General features: G+C 40.2%; 1 protein-coding gene and 1 long non-coding RNA gene across 2 annotated transcripts in view; one reads left to right on the forward strand and one right to left on the reverse strand.

Annotated features, from left to right (window-relative positions):
* Window positions 1-17,788, forward strand: part of LOC140714322 (uncharacterized) — a 118,046-nt gene that overhangs the window by 69,582 nt on the left and 30,676 nt on the right. The gene's annotated exons all lie outside the window — the stretch shown is intronic.
* LOC140714321 (collagen and calcium-binding EGF domain-containing protein 1-like) overlaps window positions 1-17,788 on the reverse strand; it is a 176,862-nt gene that overhangs the window by 39,018 nt on the left and 120,056 nt on the right. The window contains exons 4-6 of the mRNA XM_073025473.1: window positions 9,784-9,918; window positions 8,296-8,433; window positions 3,916-4,022 (exon numbers count right to left, since the gene is read on the reverse strand). Coding sequence (XP_072881574.1) covers window positions 3,916-4,022; window positions 8,296-8,433; window positions 9,784-9,918 — 380 coding nt within the window. The remainder of the gene's footprint in view (window positions 1-3,915; window positions 4,023-8,295; window positions 8,434-9,783; window positions 9,919-17,788) is intronic.

A 17,788-nucleotide genomic window follows, 5' to 3' on the forward strand; every position in this document is an offset into this window, starting at 1 on the left:
AGAAGGTAAACAGCTTCAAGTTCCTCAGCATCTACATCACTGAGGGCCTCACGTGGTCTGTACACACCAGCTGTGTGGTGAAAAAGGCACAACAGCGCCTCTTTCACCTCAGACGGTTGAGGACGTTTGTTATGGGCCACCAAATCCTAAGAGCTTTCTACAGGGGCACAATTGAGAGCATCCTGACTGGCTGCATCACTGCCTGGTTTGGGAACTGTACCTCCCTTAATCGCAGGATTCTGCAGAGAGTGGTGCGGACAGTCCAGTGCATCTGTAGTTGTGAACTTCCCATGATTCAGGACATTTACAAAGACAGGTGTGAGAAAAGGGCCCATAGAATCATTGGGGACCCAAGTCATCCCAACCACAATCTATTCCAGCTGCTACCATCCAGGAAGCGGTACTGTAGCATAAAAGCCAGGACCAACAGGCTATGGGACAGCTTCTTCCACCAGGCCATCAGACTGATGAACTCACTCTGATTTGAGTATACTCTACATTATATTGCCTGTTCTATTTATTATAAAATATTATAAATTACTATGATTGGACATGGTACATTTAGTTGGAGGTGTAGCATAAAGATTTTTACTCTTCATGTATGTGAAGGATGTAAGAAATAAAGTCAATTCAATTCAAGTCAATAGTTATTGCAACAGGGAGGGGAGTGAAGTTGAGGTCAAAATCAAATCAGCTGTGATTCTACTGAATGACAGAGCAGATATGAAGAATTGTATGCTTTACTCCTGCTTTTCACATGTTCCAGTAGGTCTTAAATGCAATCAGTCCCTTTAGAACATAAGAACACTTCAGATAATCTCAAGTTTAGAGACAATGCAATATGGGAAACCGGCCAGGGCAGAATCAGAACTGTTGAGTCAAGCAGGTAAGGCAAATTTTGGAACATCACTAGGAAATGTTAATAATATAATAAAGGTGTGGTACAATTACGTAAATATTTCCGTATAACTATTTTTATCTTTGTATTGGAAATGAAGAGCTGTTTAGTGCATTGTTTGGTAACAATTTACGTTTGCAGAAGACCTTCAACCTTCAACAGAATAACTTCAGAAATAAAAAGAAAATCTTGAAGACATCCAACTATAAGTAACTTTAATTTGATGCAGCTTCAATGATAAATCCTAAAATACACAGTACTAATTCACAATATACCCTCCGGTGTTGTCGGAAGAACACCTGCACAATATCAACTCATGTTCTCAATAATTAATAGGACTTTCTTGAAGTGTTTAAACTTGTTTTAAAAGTTGGAGGCTCCAAAATGTTTTAATTTTATGTTTTGAAGTTCTCCATTTTGCACGATCTCACATACTTTCATGCTACAAGATAATAAATAGCAAAGTTAAATCTTATCGAGAACCCATTGATATTCAAAGAGAGAGCTTTTAGTATTAACACCCTTGAAGCTGATTAAGATCTAATATTAGGTTGCAGACTAATTAAAAAATAAAAATATCTTTATGTAGCATAACAAAAACCACTTTGAGCTATTTTTATGAGTTAACTGCAAGGCAGTTTCTGATTCTGTGGTCTTGTCAGTTCCAAAATCTTGACCAGATCTTTGGAAAAACTTAAAAGGACCAATCCTCCTTTCTTCAGAAGAGTGTTTCAATTTTTGCTTCAGAATTCCACCCTGCATGTTTTCCTTCAGTTGACCAGATTTTTTTTTAGGGATTTAGCACGGTAACAGGACCTTCGGGGCCAACGTGCCCATGCCGACCAACTACACCCATGTGACCAATTAATCTACTAACCTGTACGTCTTTTGAATGTGGGAGGAAACCAGAGCATTGGAGCGAACACATGCAGACATGGCGAGAACATACAAACTCCTTACAGACAGCTGGAGGAATTGAAGTCAGGTCACTGATGCTGCAATAGCACTATGCTAACCACTGCACTACCGTGCTATGCTGATGTTCTCTGGTTTGCTGCAATTTGGTTCTCTAATCCTTCCTAAACAGGGTTAGACGCCACACAGTTGAGCTCAGTGTCTTGCAATCCATCAGGCAGAATTGCATCTGTACTAAACCTGATGTAGCACAGGTCAAGCTCAGATTATGACTCTCCGATTCTCAGCAGACCAATGACTCTCACTGTGATGCAAAGTCGTCACACGGACAAGATATCAAAGTGGATCCAACAGAGGGTTCAAAACTGCAATCCTTGGCTGTGGGTCTAGCCTAAATTTAGTTTGGCATAAAAGGTTACATGTTGAAGTACCACTCCAGGGTTTTAAGCATTGATTTGGGCCTTGCTCCAGGACAATACTGAGGATGTGCTACACTGTCAGGGTTGTAATCTCTCAGATGAGTTACTACCCTAAAGTTCCAAATGCTCAGAAGTATGGAGCCAGAAATTTCTTTGGGATTAAAAAAAAACAAATGAACTATTCCAGCACCCAGGCCAATATTTACTCCTCAGCTGATGAAGCACGTAGAGTCATACAAAAAGAAAGAAGCCTTTTTGGCCCATTTAAGACCTTGTTAAGTGCCTTGCCAAGGTCCATGTAGACAACATCCACTGCCTTGCCTTCATCAACTTTCCTGATAACTTCCTCAAAAAACTCTAAGATTGGTTAGTTATAACCTATCACACACAAAGCCATGCTGATTATCCCTAAGCAGTCCCCTGCCTCTAAGGATGATTTAAATATCTCTGCTAGGGCCCCTGCAATTTCTGCACTTGCTTCCCACAGGGTGCAGGGAAACACCTCGTCAGGCCCTGGGGATTTATCCACCCTAATTTGCCACAAGACAGCAAACTCCTTCTCCTCTATAATCCGTATCGAGTCCGTGAGGTCAATACTGTTTTGCCTCACCTCTATAGAATCTGTGTCAACTTCCAGAGGAAATACAGATGCAAAAAATCCATTTTGGATCTACTCCATCTCTTTGGCTACCACACATAGATTAGTGTTCTGAACTTCCAGAGGATCAATTTTGTTCCTTGCCATTTTGTTCCTGTTCCTTGCAATTCCCCTTCACCTTAACTGCTGGGGCAACCTCATGCCTTCTCTTAGCCCTCCTGATTTCTTTCTCAAGTGTTTTCTTGCATTTTTTACTCCATAGGAACCTCCTTTGTTACTATACCTGCCTATACCCGCTATGCACCTCCATTTTTTTTCTTAACCAGGGCCTCAATATCTCTTGAAAACATTTCTGATCTGCAACTACTGTTTTGTAAGAATTGTGGTACGACCAATAAAAAGTGATCATTATCAAGGATCAAAGGTCACCCTCATTCATTATATACATTTGCATGTGTTAGGAATTTGCTGTTGTGTGTTGGCACAACATTCAACAATTATAAAGGATAAAGGATTATATAAAAAATAAAGTTTGAGGTCAATGTACCTCTTAATGGAATAAATGCATAAATCCCCACATGCATTTACAATGTAAACAACATTATAAGAAGTGGTTTAAAGTGTTTGTTTACAGTGCAGTGACGGGTTAGTAGAGGAGAGTCGGGTGGGGGGCTAACAAGAATGGTTGATCAGATTAACTGCCTGGGCGAAGAAACATTTGGTGTGAGGTTTTTGTTTTAGTAACCCTATGGTGCTTTTCAGATGGGAGCTTTGCAGGGCGGGGAGTGTCCTTGCTGATGTTTCCTGTCTGTTTGCTTGTTCTGCAATGCAGCCGATGACCTTTTCTGCTGACCTGACAGGTCACTGTAGTTTTCTTATCTTGTGAGAAGATGCTGCACCAAACCAGACAGGAATGGCTGATGTCAGGAGGGCAGTGTAGAATTGTATTTCTTCCTTAAAGCCTAACGGTTAAGTATTGGCAGCACCATTAAAGTTAGTACATGAGCAACAGCGAGTAGGACAGGGTTTGCTGGTGTGAATGGCAGGGTTATAAGGATGGTGCAGTGAAAGACAACACTTATTACCTTCTGTTTGAGTTGCACCAAGGTCTGCTTCATCTGTAGAAATTCCTCACATGTGACCGAACAAGAGCCTGCACTCATCAGGTGCTCAGACTTCACTGCTCTGCTATCTGAAAGACGGAGGAGCACTCTTCAGTTAACCAGTCATGATTCCAGTATTGAAACTCTGGTGACTTTACAGCAGGAGGAGTCCACTCAGCCCATCAACCCCTTGAGTCTGTTCCGTGACACATTAACAACATGGCTGATCTGATTATAACCTCAACTCTACATCCCCACCTAACCTCAATAACCTTTCAATCCCCTTAATTCATCAAGAATCTATCAACCCTGCCATAAGAAATATTCAAGCACACTACCTCCACTATCCTTTCCCGAAGAGACCTTGAATGACCTACCACCCTCTCAGAGAAAGAAATTTGCTTTATCTCTTAAACTGGCAACCTTTTTTTTTAAACAGGGTGGCAGGGCAGTGTAGTGGCTAGCATAACACTTTACAGCACCAGCGATCGGAGTTCAATTATCGCTGCCACTGTCTGTAAGGAGTTTATACATTCTCCCTGTGACCATGTGGGTTTCCTCCAGGTGCTCCGGTTTCCTCCCACATTCCAAAGACATAGAGTTAGTGAGTTGTAGGTATGCCAGGTTAGTGCCAGAAGCATTCTGTCATATCTCGGACTGTGTTAGTTGTTGACACATTTCACTGCGGTTTGCGATATACATGTGACAAATGAAGCCAATCCTTAATCTTTTTCCAAGTTCTACCTTTTGCTGCAAGAGGAAATGTCACCTCCTTATTCACCTTGTCAAGTTGCCTCAGGTTCTTTTGTTTTCCCTCCAAGCCTCTCAATCTTTTCAATTCTAGTGGATACAAGCCTGACCTGTCTAACTAAGAAAACACATATTCCAAGTATCAGTCATGTAAGATTTCTCTGAACTGTTTCCAACACAATAATATCCTTCCTTGTATCAGGCTGCCAGTACTCTGCACAATACTTCAGGTATGATCTCACAATATGTAACTGAAGCACAACATTCATATTTTTGGTTCATTTCCCCTCACACAACTGCTAACTCTTTGTACTTTTTCTAATTATTTGCTGTTCCTGCAGTCTAACCCTTTACAAATCTTATACCATGTCACTCAGATCCCCCTGCGATCTCATACCTTTTTTGAGCCAAATTGGACAGTTTCAGATGTCCCCATATTTTTGATTTTATTTTTATTTACAGATACAGCACGGTAACAGCCCCTTCCAGCCCAAGCCACGCCGCCAAATTGCATCCACATACAAACTCACCTACTAACCAATTATCATGTGACTAATTAACCTGTACATTTTTGGAATGCGGGAGCACCCAGAGGAAGCCCACACAGCCACGGGAGAAAGTACAAACTACTTAAAGGCAACGGTGGGTATTGACCTGGGGTTGCCAGTGCTGTAATAGTGTTATGCTAACCTCTACGTGACCATTTGCCAGATCTTCACCCACTCACTGAATTGCAAGGTAGGCTCCATACGTCCTTTTCACAACTTGTTTACCCACCTGTCTTCGCGTCATCAGGAAACTTAGCAACCACTTCTTTGGTGCATTCATTCAAGTCATGACTATAAATTGAAAGAATTTGAGACCCCATCACCATTGCCTCTGGCACACTACTCATTACATTCTGCCAAGCAAACCCATTTATGCCTATTCACTGCTTGTTGTCAACCAGCCAATTTTGGCTCCTTGCCAAATGTTACCTTTGACGTCATGAGCTTTCATTTTCTGCAATTTCTTTATCAAATGCCTTCTGGAAATCTAAAACAGTACATTGACCAGTTCCCCTTTATCCTTGGTACATGGTCTTCCAAGAACTCAAGTAAACTGGTCAAACATGATTTCCCTTTCACACTTTCCTTTGACTGTTACTAAATGCTACTCTGTCATTAATGATAGCTTCTCTACTCAGCCTGCATACTGATTAAGCAGTGAGCAGCGTACAGTCCCAGTGGCTTGAAGCAGTTCGGGAGAAAGACACTGACTCACTATATTTTTCCAGTTCTCAGAATGCATGCCTCCCCCTGCCCTCCATCACTGTTAGCCTTCTGTGGAATTGTGGAAACATACTGCCGACATGGAGGCCATTTAGATCTACACACCAATCCTGTCCCTCGTGATCAATGGGGAACGACCCCCTCGGACACAGCTCCGGACTCTAAAATCTGACTGTTCCTTCTCTCACTCCCCAGGGTCATCTATGGCTCAGTAGGTATCGCTTTTATCCCTGATTCAAGCCCCAAAAGCATAGAGGTTAGCTTCATGGAAATCCAGAGAACTGGACCTGGACCCAGAGATGTGTTCAAATCTCAACAAGGAAGCAGTGGTATATAAATAATCTGGAATAAAACAATAGAACTCAAAACTTTAAAAATACTGAATGTCATAAAACCACATTTGGTTAATTAATGCACTTTAAGAAAGGTAATCCTATTACACACATGACTGTGTAAGTCAGTGGTGACCACACTTGAATTATTTGTGTGCAGTTCTGGTCACCCAGCTGTGGAAGAATGGCATTAAGATAGATTAGTACAGAAGAGATTAATAAAATTGATACTGGGACTGGAGGGCTTGAGCTATACAAAGAGGGTGGATAAGCTTAGACTTTTTCCTTGGAGGATAAAGGGTTTAGATGTGACCTTAAAGTGGTAAAAAAAATCAAGAGAGGCATAGATGAGGTGGATGGTCACAGCCTTTTTTTGCCAGGATTGTGGAGTTCAAATCTAGAGGGTATAAATTTACAGTTACTTTAATCAATTACATTTAGTTAAATATTCTTAATTGTTTAAAATGTTCTCTTAAATCTTTTGAAATTATTTTAAGTGTTTGCTTTTTTAATAGTTTGTGGTTTTCCTTTACATTTCTGAATTTCATTAACATATGGAAATATTTAATTGTTGCTGTTTTGACAGTTAGTTAAGCTTGTTGAATGGCAGTTGATGTTAATAGTTGGCTTTGTTGTTTCATAGGTGGTTTTTGATCTACCCCCCTCCACAACACACGAGGTTTTATATTGCTGTACTTCTTCACTATTCTTGGTTGGTGCGGCTGTAACGAAACCCAATTTCCCTTGGGATCAATAAAGTATGTCTGTCTGTCTGTCCTGACACAATGCAAGACCTCAGCACTGACGATCAGGCCCTGCTGGGAACACTGGTTGACAATAATGATCTGCAAATGTTTTGCACTAACTCTTTTGAGTAGGTGTGATGATTCACTGCGGGGGGGGGGGGGGGGGGGGGGGGGGGGGGGGGTAGGCAATTCAGAAACACCAAAAGCAAAGTGTAAAGATTAAGTCAGGCCTTCAAAGATTAGAGGTTAGGTCTGAAATGGAGTCTTGCATTTAATTCTGGTAGTTTTAAGAAAGATGTTTTGGAGAAAGGTGCAAAAGAGAGGTGGGGTGGGAGAGGGAGAAAGAAAGACAGGATGAGAGAAAAACAGATTTATTAAAATGACACTAAAGATTTGGGATTTTAATTTTGCTGAGAGATTAGGAAAATATGTAGTACCCTCCTTAGGACAGAAAAAGTGAAGGGATGATTTATTGAAAGTATGTAACATCATGAAAGGTTTTGAAAACACTAACAGAAGGAGCTGGTTGACTACCATATGTTCTAGCTACCTGGGAAATGAACCAGAAGGAGAGGCATGATTAATTTTTCTGGACAGTGCTGGTGTCAACTGGAATGCAATTACAGAAACTAATTGCAGTCCCATCAATGAGCCAGAAGAAGCATCATGAAGCAGATGTCATCTCCTACACTGGAGCATTCCATGATTTTTACAGGATTACTTAATCCTGTCAGTAGCCTCACTAACCAGATGATTAACATACATGGCAGCCAGATACAGTGTATTCAGAAGTTTATTACAGCAGAGAAAGTTGGCAAAACTGACCATCATGATAGAGCCCTTGAAGTGGTTTGCATAATGCTTTACAGTGCCAGCTGTAAGATTGGGATTCAATTCTCACCACTGTCTGTAAGGTTTTTGCATGTTCTCTCTGTGACCTTATGGGTTGCTTCCAGGTGGTCTGGTTTACTTCCACGTTCCAAAGATGTTCAAGTTAGTGTTAGTAATTTGTGGGCGTGCTATGTTGGCAACGGAAACACTATGATGCTTGCAAGCTGGCCCTTAGCACATCTGGGGCTGAGCTGGTCATTGGTGCAAACATGCACTTCCCTGTATGTTTTGATGTACTTGTGACAAATAAAGCTAATTTCCCTTCTTTCTGTGTTAATACTGAACTCAAAAGCTTTCCTGAAAACTGGAAACTGAGGTGAAACCTTTCAAAGGTCTGTTTTGTAGAATTCATCAGGTCAACCAAAAGCTTACCATTAAAATCTCTGAGACAGGACTTGCCATCGATGTGTAAATAAAATCCTTCTCGACACTCACAGCTGTAGCTTCCACGTGTATTAATGCACTTGTGATCACAAAGTGTGCCATTATGCACTGAGCACTCATCTATATCTGTGGAGGGCAGGGAGAGATATATTATGCATCTCAAAGAAGCACAAACTCATTGTTCCTGAGTCCTCGTGAAAGGTCTTAGCTCTAAAGGTCAACTGTTTATTCCCCTTCATAGATCCTGCCTATGTTCTTCTAGTACTGCTCTGGACTTCCAGCATCTGCAGAACTCTTGTGCTTAGGACTCTAAGGCTATTATTTTCAGTGTAAAAATGGAAAACGTGCTTTTCCTGTGAATCTGATCCAAACAGAGGAAAGGGTAAAGTTATATCCGATGTCTTAACTTAGCTTGTCTGTGCTCGAATGATTTAGGTATCACATCACCATTAGTACACAACCATGATATGGCCAATTTTGAATTTCAGGGTTTTATTGATCCACTTTGTTAGTTAAGACCATAAAACTTTATGACACAGGAGCACATTGAGGCCATTCAGTCAATCGAGTCTGCTCCACTATTCAACGATAGCTGATTTATTATCCCTCTCAACCCCATTCTTTTGCCTTCTCTTTGTAACCTATGACACCTTTATTAATCAAGAACCTATCAAACTCTATTTAAATATATCCAATTATTTGGCCTTTACAGCTGTCTGTGGCAGTGATTTCCACAAATTCACCACCCTCTGACAAAAGAAATTCTTCCTCATCTCAGTTCTAAGAGATGTCCTTCTATTTTGAGCCCTCTGGTCCTAGACTTACTCACTATAAGAAACATCTTCTCTGTGTCCACTATATCTAGGCTTTTCAATATTCACTATTCACTATCTTCCCCCCCCCCCCCATTCTTCTAAACAAGCATTTCCCATAAGCAACTTTCAGAAGATTTATTCTTCGTATGTCTCCTGAGGTGTTTTTGAGAACTCTGTTCTAAGTCCGAACTGCTCCAGCTGTTCTGTACTGACATTTTCTCTTTGACATTGCTGGAATTTGAAGTCTCTGTTGATGCACACAATTCCATTCGAAGCTGCCCATGCTTTTATGCAGCTAAACCTAGGTATTCATTCAGGCATATGGTAAGAGGAAAATTGCATTTACCCCACAAAGGACCAGGCAATGATAATTTCCATTATCAAACAATCCAACCCTCTACTCTTGAGATTCGATTGCAATACCATCACTGAAATGGCTAACTTGCATTTCACCAATGATTTATGTTGGTCTTGTGAGTGTTGTGTATCTGATGCTATGTGCCTGCGATGCTGCTGCAAGTGAGTTTTACGTTGCACCTATGCAGGCACATACTCCTGCAGATTACAGTAAACTTGGCTTTGACTTTGAGCCTCTACAGTGATAAACGGAACTCAGTACTGCAGCACCAGTATCATCTTAACAAAATTAAAGATCTCTCACCAAGGCAGTAGGGCGTCTGACGATTTCTGTGGCGCTCTCGGTCAAAACGAAATCCAGGATAGCAGGTACAGACAACACGTCCAAAGCTGTCAGTGCATTGCTGTTCACAGGGTGAGCCAGCACAGACATCAGTATCTGGAGACAAAGAAGGCACCAAGTTAGTAATGGGAGCTACCCATGAAAGTTCTTCCTATTAGGGTTTAATGGATCCCATAGCTTCTGCGTTGAGACGTCCCATTGCATAGCAATGTAGATTCAAGCGATCAGGTGATACCGTTGTTACTTTACAGAAAGGGCAAGACAGAGCCCAAGAATGTTCTAAAGGCAATAGTTCAAATTCACCCTGACAGTTGGGGCGTTTAAATTCAGTGAACTGAATATTTAGAAAGCTGGTGTTGAGGATCTGAGTTATAGGGGCAGTTAAATAGGTTAGGACTTTATTCTGCAGAGTGTAGGAGAATGAGGGGAGATTTGAGAGAGGTATACAAAATTATGAGGGGTATAGATAGGCTTATCCCCGAGTCTGCGTGAGATTAGAACTAGAGGTCATAGGTTAAAGGCGCAGGGTGAAATATTTAAGAGGAAACTTTTTCACTCAGAGGGCGTTGTGAATGTGGAACAAGCTGCCAAAGGAAGTAATGGATGCAGGTTCAATTGCAACATTTAAGAGAAGTTTTGATAATGGATGGGAAGGGTACAGAGGGTATGGGTCAGCTGCCGATCTCTGGGACCATGCAGAATAACAGTTCGGCATAAACGAAATGGGGTGAAGGGCCTGCGTCTGTACTAGAGTGCTCTGTGACTCTATGGTGTCAGTGGTGACAAAACTACTCATAAACACCTAGAACAACAATCAGATGGAGGAACTCAGCGGGTCGAGCAGCATCTCAAGGAAATTGCAATGTCTCGGGCTTAAACCCCACTGGGTTTCCTTATGCAGGATTTCGATCCAAAATGTCGACAATACCTTTCCTCCCAGAGGCGCTGCTAGATCCACAGAATTCCTCCAACAGCTTGTGTCTTGCTCCAAATTCCAGCGTCTGCAGTCTCTTCTGTCTCATAAACACCTATCTGGTGTGATCACGTCCCTCAGGGAAGGAAATACTTTACCCGGTCTGGTCCATTTGTGAGTTCAGAGGCATTACCCATGAATCATTTCAAGAACAATTAAAAGTTAGCCACAAATGCTACCTCACTCACAACACCCACACCCTGTGGATGTTAGAAAACAGAGGTTGTCTAAAGGTTATTTATGTCTTGTGATGGGGAAATGTGAAGTTTGAGGTTTTCAATCTTCGGAAGCTAAAATGAAGTGTGTGTGGGGGGGGGGGGGGTGAATGGAGGTCCTGTGAATAGAGCCAAGCTACAGACTGGACTCATCTATTTGTGCAGCTCCAGTTGGGTCAGTCTGTTCCACATTGCTCGGCTCAGCACTTTACAAGTCACTATTTTCGTTCTAATGTTACTACATCCATCTTCTGTTCTTGATCAATATTTGGTGTTCCACCCTCAAATAGATCAACAGCACATTTGAGTTGACTGTGATTGCACTGTTGTAATGAAATGCAAAAAATAACATGCAAAAAAACTTCACTGTATCTCAGTACATGTGAAAATAATAAACTAACTAACCAATTTACCAGTTAGGCCGTCGGGGTGGAGATAGGCCTCAACCAAAGGAGGTATAAGGTGCCCCTTCCCTCAACTAACCTGCAGGTCACCCTTGGGCAAGGTGTAGCACCTATTTAGCAACCCCCACCCCCCCACACCAAGAAGGGCCAAGTTGAAGCCATGGGAGCAGGTGGTGTACAGTCGTATGAGCAGCTGGTGCTTCGCGGATCCTGGTCATGTGACCACTGACACCAGGCAGACAATCTCTGAAGAGTATTAATAATGGCTGGGGTGACCCATCTTATAAAGACACCGCTCAGAAGAAGGCAAGGGCAAGCCACTTCTGTAGAAAACTTTGCCAAGAACAATCACGGTCAAGACCATGATCGCCCACATCATTTGGCTTGGCACTTGATGAATGAACAACCAATTTATAATGACAGCCAGGAATGGAAAAAATTACAAATTCTCAGGCCTTGTTGGGCTTGGGTTGACTATAGTTGCACAGGACTTTAATTCTATACCTGAATAAATCTCTGTTTGTGAATTAATGGGCTACAGTAGGATGAAATGTGTAACGTATTCATTTTTCGCAGGATTAATTTACTTTCTTTTTACAATATTTTTATTCAGAAGAAAAAAAAAACAAAATTTACAGAGTGCAACACATAGATACATCTCAACATAACTTGTGTACATTCATATATTGTAATAAAATTGATCAAAATGTTATAGCATAACAGATAAAGGTATACCACTCTGTAATCAAAAATTTAAAGATAGGTCATACATCATAAAAGAAATTTTTTATATAAAAAAAAGTCAACCCCCTACCAACTACCAAAGAAAAAAGCTGATGGATGATAATGGATAATTAGAAAAAAAACATATTCGCTTAAGAAGAAAAGATAAAAATATACCTAATGCATAAAAAAATGCATTAAAAAACCAGTAAAAAAAATATATACCTAAAAGTCTGTGCGCTGTTAAACTTTATAAATTGGAAAAGTAATTTAGGAAAGGCCCCCAGATATCTTAAAAAGATTGTTTTGAATTTAAGACTGAGCAGCGGATCTTTTCTAAATTTAAGTAAGACATGATATCACGTAGCCATTGAAGATGTGTAGGAGGGGTAGACTCCTTCCATTTAAGCAAGATTGCTCTTCTTGCTAAAAGAGAGGTAAAAACTAAAACCTGTAGGTTAGGAGTATTTAAAGTTATATCTTTATTTGCAATAATACCAAACAAGGCAGTAAGGGGATTTGGGTCAAATTGGACTCTAAAAAGTTGTGAGAAGGTATGGAATACTTCCCGCCAAAACTTTTCAATTTTAGGGCAAAACCAAAACATATGAATTAAAGAGGCATCAGCAGAGTTGCGTTTAATACAAAGTGGAGAAACATTTGGATAAAAACTGGACAGCTTCTGTTTAGAAACGTAAGCTCTATGAACCACTTTAAATTGTAGAAGAGAATGACAAGCACAGAAAGATGATTTATTAACCCGTTTAAGAATTTTATTCCACCTATCATCAGAAATCTGACAATTTAGGTCATCCTCCCAAGCTTTTTTTATTTTATCTAAAAAGTCTTGTCTAGAATCAATCAACAAGTTATAGACACCAGTAATAGAACCATTAACAAAAGGTTTTAAATTTAAAAGATCATCCAGTAAATTTTTATCAGGACCTATAGGAAAAGTAGTTAATTGGAAATGTAAGAAATCTCTAATTTGAAGGTATCTGTAAAAATGTGTTTTTGGGAGTGCAAATTTAGTTGACAATTGGTCAAATGAAGCAAGAGGTCCCAAACAGGTCCCAAAAACGCTTAATACCTAGTTCATCCCAATCCTTAAAGACTTTGTCAGTCATGGAAGGGATAAAAAATAATTAAGGAGAATGGGAGATGATAATGAAAAATTCGCTAAACCAAAAAATTTCCTAAATTGAGACCAAATCCTTAAAGTTTGCTTAACAATTATGTTATCTGTTATTTTATTTGCTGAAAAAGAAGAGTATGATCCAAGAAGAGAGACAATAGAGGAATTTTTTACAGAATTAACTTCTAAGGAGACCCATGATGGGCAATCTTTACAATAAATATAATAGGACCAGAAAGTAATATTCCTTATATTGGCAGCCCAATAGTAAAACCTAAAATTGGGTAGGGCTAGTCCACCCAGCTCTTTATTTCTTTGTAGGTAAACTTTACTTAAACGAGCTTGTTTATTATTCCAAATATAAGATGTTAAAATTGAATCTAAAGAATCAAAGTAGGTCTTAGGAATAAAAATAGGTAAGGCTTGAAAAAGATATAAAAATTTAGAAAGAATCTTCATTTTAATCGAATTAATTCGGCCAATTAGAGATAAAGAAAGAGGAGACCATTTAGAAAGCATCTTTTTCACATAATTCAATAAGGGGTTTAAGTTTTCTTTAAATAAAACTTCAAGAATTATTTTACTGATGGAATATACACATACTACATACCACAAAAGCCTGAAATCACAGAACACGAGGCTCAAGGGCCACTCTATCCTGCTGTTACAAGACAATTGAATGGTTTCCTAGTATGATAAAATGGACTTTTGACCTCACAGTCTACCCCATTTTGACCTAATGCTACGATTAGGTAGAAAGTATAGGAAGCTGAAGACACACATTCAAAGTTTTAGGAACAGCTTCTTCTTCTCCACCACCAGGTTTCTAAATGGGCAATTTACCCGTGAACACGACCTCACTAAGTTTTCTCTCTTAATTTAAGATTTTTATATATATTTCTCATTGTAATTTATAGTTGTTTTTATATATTGCAGTGTACTGCTGCCACAAGACAACAAATTTCACAACATACTGTATGTCAATGATAATAAACCCGATTCTGATTCAATTTCATTTGCATTCAGATAAGATTTGCTTCATTTGAACACAAACATCGCAACATACAGTGAAATGCGCTCTTTACATCAAAACAAATCAACGAGGATTGTTCTCAGCAGGCCACAAGTGTTACCACACTTCCAGCATCAACATAGCATGCCCACAACTCAGTAACACTAGCTGTACATCTTTGGTATGTGGAAGGACACTGGAGCACTCATGCAGTCACGGGGAGAACATACAAACTCCTTACAAACAGGGGCAGAAATCGAATTGAATTGACTTTATTTCTTACATCCTTCACATCCACGAGGAGTAAAAATCTTTATGTTATGTCTCAGTCTAAATGTGCAATGTGCAATCATAGTAATTTAAAATAATTTATAAGGAATACAACGGTCAATCTAGCATAGGATTCTGATCTCAAACCTCTCTTGCCTTGTAGCTATACCCACTCATGGGGAAGGCTTCTGGAATAAACCCCAAGGGCAAAAACTGGAGCTGCTGCCCCTCAGGCAGTCCTACATTGAGTTCAACGCTGACTGGCAATTCCTGCAACATTGCTGTTACCAAACTATCAGTTCTCTGCCATTCCTTTGGGTTCATTAGATGTGTGGAGAGGGGGAGCTTGCTACATGGTCAACAGCTTGCTCTCCATATCGTCCTGCCCAGGCTTGTGCACCTAGATGGCTAGGATGCAATATCCATGGTCAATCCAACTGAGGCCTCAGCCCTCAATGTAATGAATTAATCTGTATAAAAGCTATGCACAATGAGTTTTTGATTGTACCTCAGTACATATGACAATCATAAATCAGTTTAGTAATTTACAATAGAGGGGTCTGGCCCAGATAGACTAGAAAGGCAAGGTGTCGAGAGCTGTGCGAGATTGGATCACTTTAACTGCTGAGCCCATTTGGAGAGGTTGAGAACAGTTTCTTCAGCAGCAAAACCTAGGCCTGAAGTGAATAACTGGACAGCACATTCTAGGCCAGGAGCAATTTGCCACGGCAGAGCCCAAGTACGATCAGCTAAACAGACAATTTAAGCATTGGCCCAGAAAGACCAAAAAAGCAGGGTGTCAAGAGTCAGGCCAATTTCACTTGCTCTCCTGCAATGTTCACTCCCCTCTCAATGACACCAAGGCTGTGAGACTGCCCCATCTGCTGTGCTTCATGTCTGCAGACTTAATATGAAGAACTAAGACTGAGGCTTTGGGCCTACTCCAGGCTGCTCTGGGAATTTGAATCTAAGGACTCAGGTTCAGAATACTGTTGTTGTTGCTCGCTTCTATTATTTGCATGATTTGTGTTTTTTTTCTCTTTCTCTGTACACATTGGAGTTTGGCTTTTATCTTTTTTAAATTGGGTTCTTTTGGAATCGTGCTTTGTGGCTGCCTGTAAGCAGTCAAATCTCAAGGTTGTGTAATTTATACATTCTTTGATAATAAATATACTTTGAATTTGACCTTGAATGGAATAAGTGATGACTGGATCTCCAGGAAAACAGGAACCGCGAGTAGGAGCCGTTGAGCCTGTTCTTCTGTTCTCTAAAATGATCGGCCCTTTACCTCACATAATCACTCCCTTGACCTTGATGTACCCATGAAGATTGTGAACTATTGGAATCAAGAAAATTATACAAAAGAATTCTATCAGAAAATAGATTAACATAGGAATGAGAAAGGTTTAAAAAAAGATATGCCTGGCACTTATATGCAGTATCACTGTTCAAACCTTTAGGATGTCCCAGTGCAGTTTACAGAGTATGAAATATGGATAAAAAAAGCTTCGAAGGATACAGGCAAATTTGGGCAAATCGGACTAGTTGAGATGGGCGCCTTGGTCTGTATGGATAAGTCGGGCTGAAAGGCCTTTATACGTATTATGTTTCTCTATGACTCTTAAGCACTTTTGATGTGTAGCCATTATTATACGATTGGCTCAAAGAAGCATGCAAGGAAATGAGTTGTAGCACAAGCATAGATCCTTTGGGCTGAATGGCCTGTTTGTGTGTTGTAACAGTCACAGAAGAAAATCAAGGCTGTGGAAGTTGTAATAACTTAAGTCACAAAAAAGAACTATGATTGGAATTCATGGAAGGAACCATAATCTAGCATCCAGCTATGATTGATGAATGTGGCCAGGCTGATTATTGATCATTTGTGTGGAAATTACTTGGATGTATGTTTCTACCACAGAAGAATCTTGGAAACCTATGAGCAGATAACCACAGGCATCCTACATTCAAGTCATTACAAGCAGAAATGTATCTGATTGTATCTGGCAATTATACAACTATTCAGTGGAAATGCAATAATAGTAAATAAGTTTGGAACCACCAATTGAATATTTTACAAGTTAGTCACTGAGCAGTTCATGCATTTGACATAATTTATGTTGGATATGCTCTTGCTCCAATCTCAAGGTGTTGCTTCATAAAAACCTTCCATAAGGAGCCACCACATGCAGAGAATTCCTATGTTTCATCCTTCTGCTCCCATTACATTCACATGAACATTATTCATCCAGGGAATTTCCAGTCAGTGGCCAATTGGCTTGGAGATCTAATTGTACTTGGCCAAAGAACTTCTCTGCAGCCACTTCTTCAGCCAAAGTCCTACACAAAGAAAAGCTGCATTTGAAAGTGATATTTCTCAGTCAACAAAATGCCTTGTGATTGTGAAATTGACACTGTTTTACTATAAAATGTATGGCAGTCAATTTATACAGAGCAAAAGCTTACAAGCACCACCCTATTGGATGTCCCACTATATTGAATTTCCATTGTATAGGATGTCCCACTGTATTGGATGACCCATTGTATTGGATTTCCATTGTATAGGATGTCCCACTGTATTGGATAACCCATTGTATAGGATGTCCCACTGTACTGGATGTCCCATTGTACTGGAGGTCCCACTGTATTGGATGTTTCAGTATTGTTGCTAGCCAGGTAAGTCTTGGTCAGAAGTAGTCTGAACTAATGAAATCTAATGTAAACTACCTCACGAGAAGGAAGATTTTAATTTAACTTCTCACTTAAGAGTCAGTGCCAGTGGTAGACCTAGTGCCTAACTGGGCCATCTATTGAATATGGATTGAGGTACCTGGAGCTGAATTAGAACTCATGACCTTGTAACCTGGAAGTGAGAGTGCTTGCATTGAAGCTGTCACTCGACACAGTCAGGTCCAATTATTCTGAGACCATAAGTACCGATTGAGGATTAGTTTTCAAATCCTGTCATAGTCATGGAGCAATACTGCACAGATCCAGGCCCTCTGACCTAACAAGTCCAGCCAACCACAGAGCCCACCTAGCCATTACTTCTTTCCTCTGTTTAGACCGTATATCTCTCTAAGCCTTGTCCTTCCGTGTACCTATTCAAGTGCTTCTTAAATAATGCCATTGTACCTGTCTCACACCCTTGTTCCATATATTCACTACATTCTGCATGAACAAATTGCTTCTCAGGTTCCTTTAAATCTTTCCCCTCCTACACTCAATCTAAGCTCT

The sequence above is a fragment of the Hemitrygon akajei genome, chromosome 21, assembly GCF_048418815.1.
Source record: "Hemitrygon akajei chromosome 21, sHemAka1.3, whole genome shotgun sequence".
NCBI lineage: Eukaryota > Metazoa > Chordata > Chondrichthyes > Myliobatiformes > Dasyatidae > Hemitrygon > Hemitrygon akajei.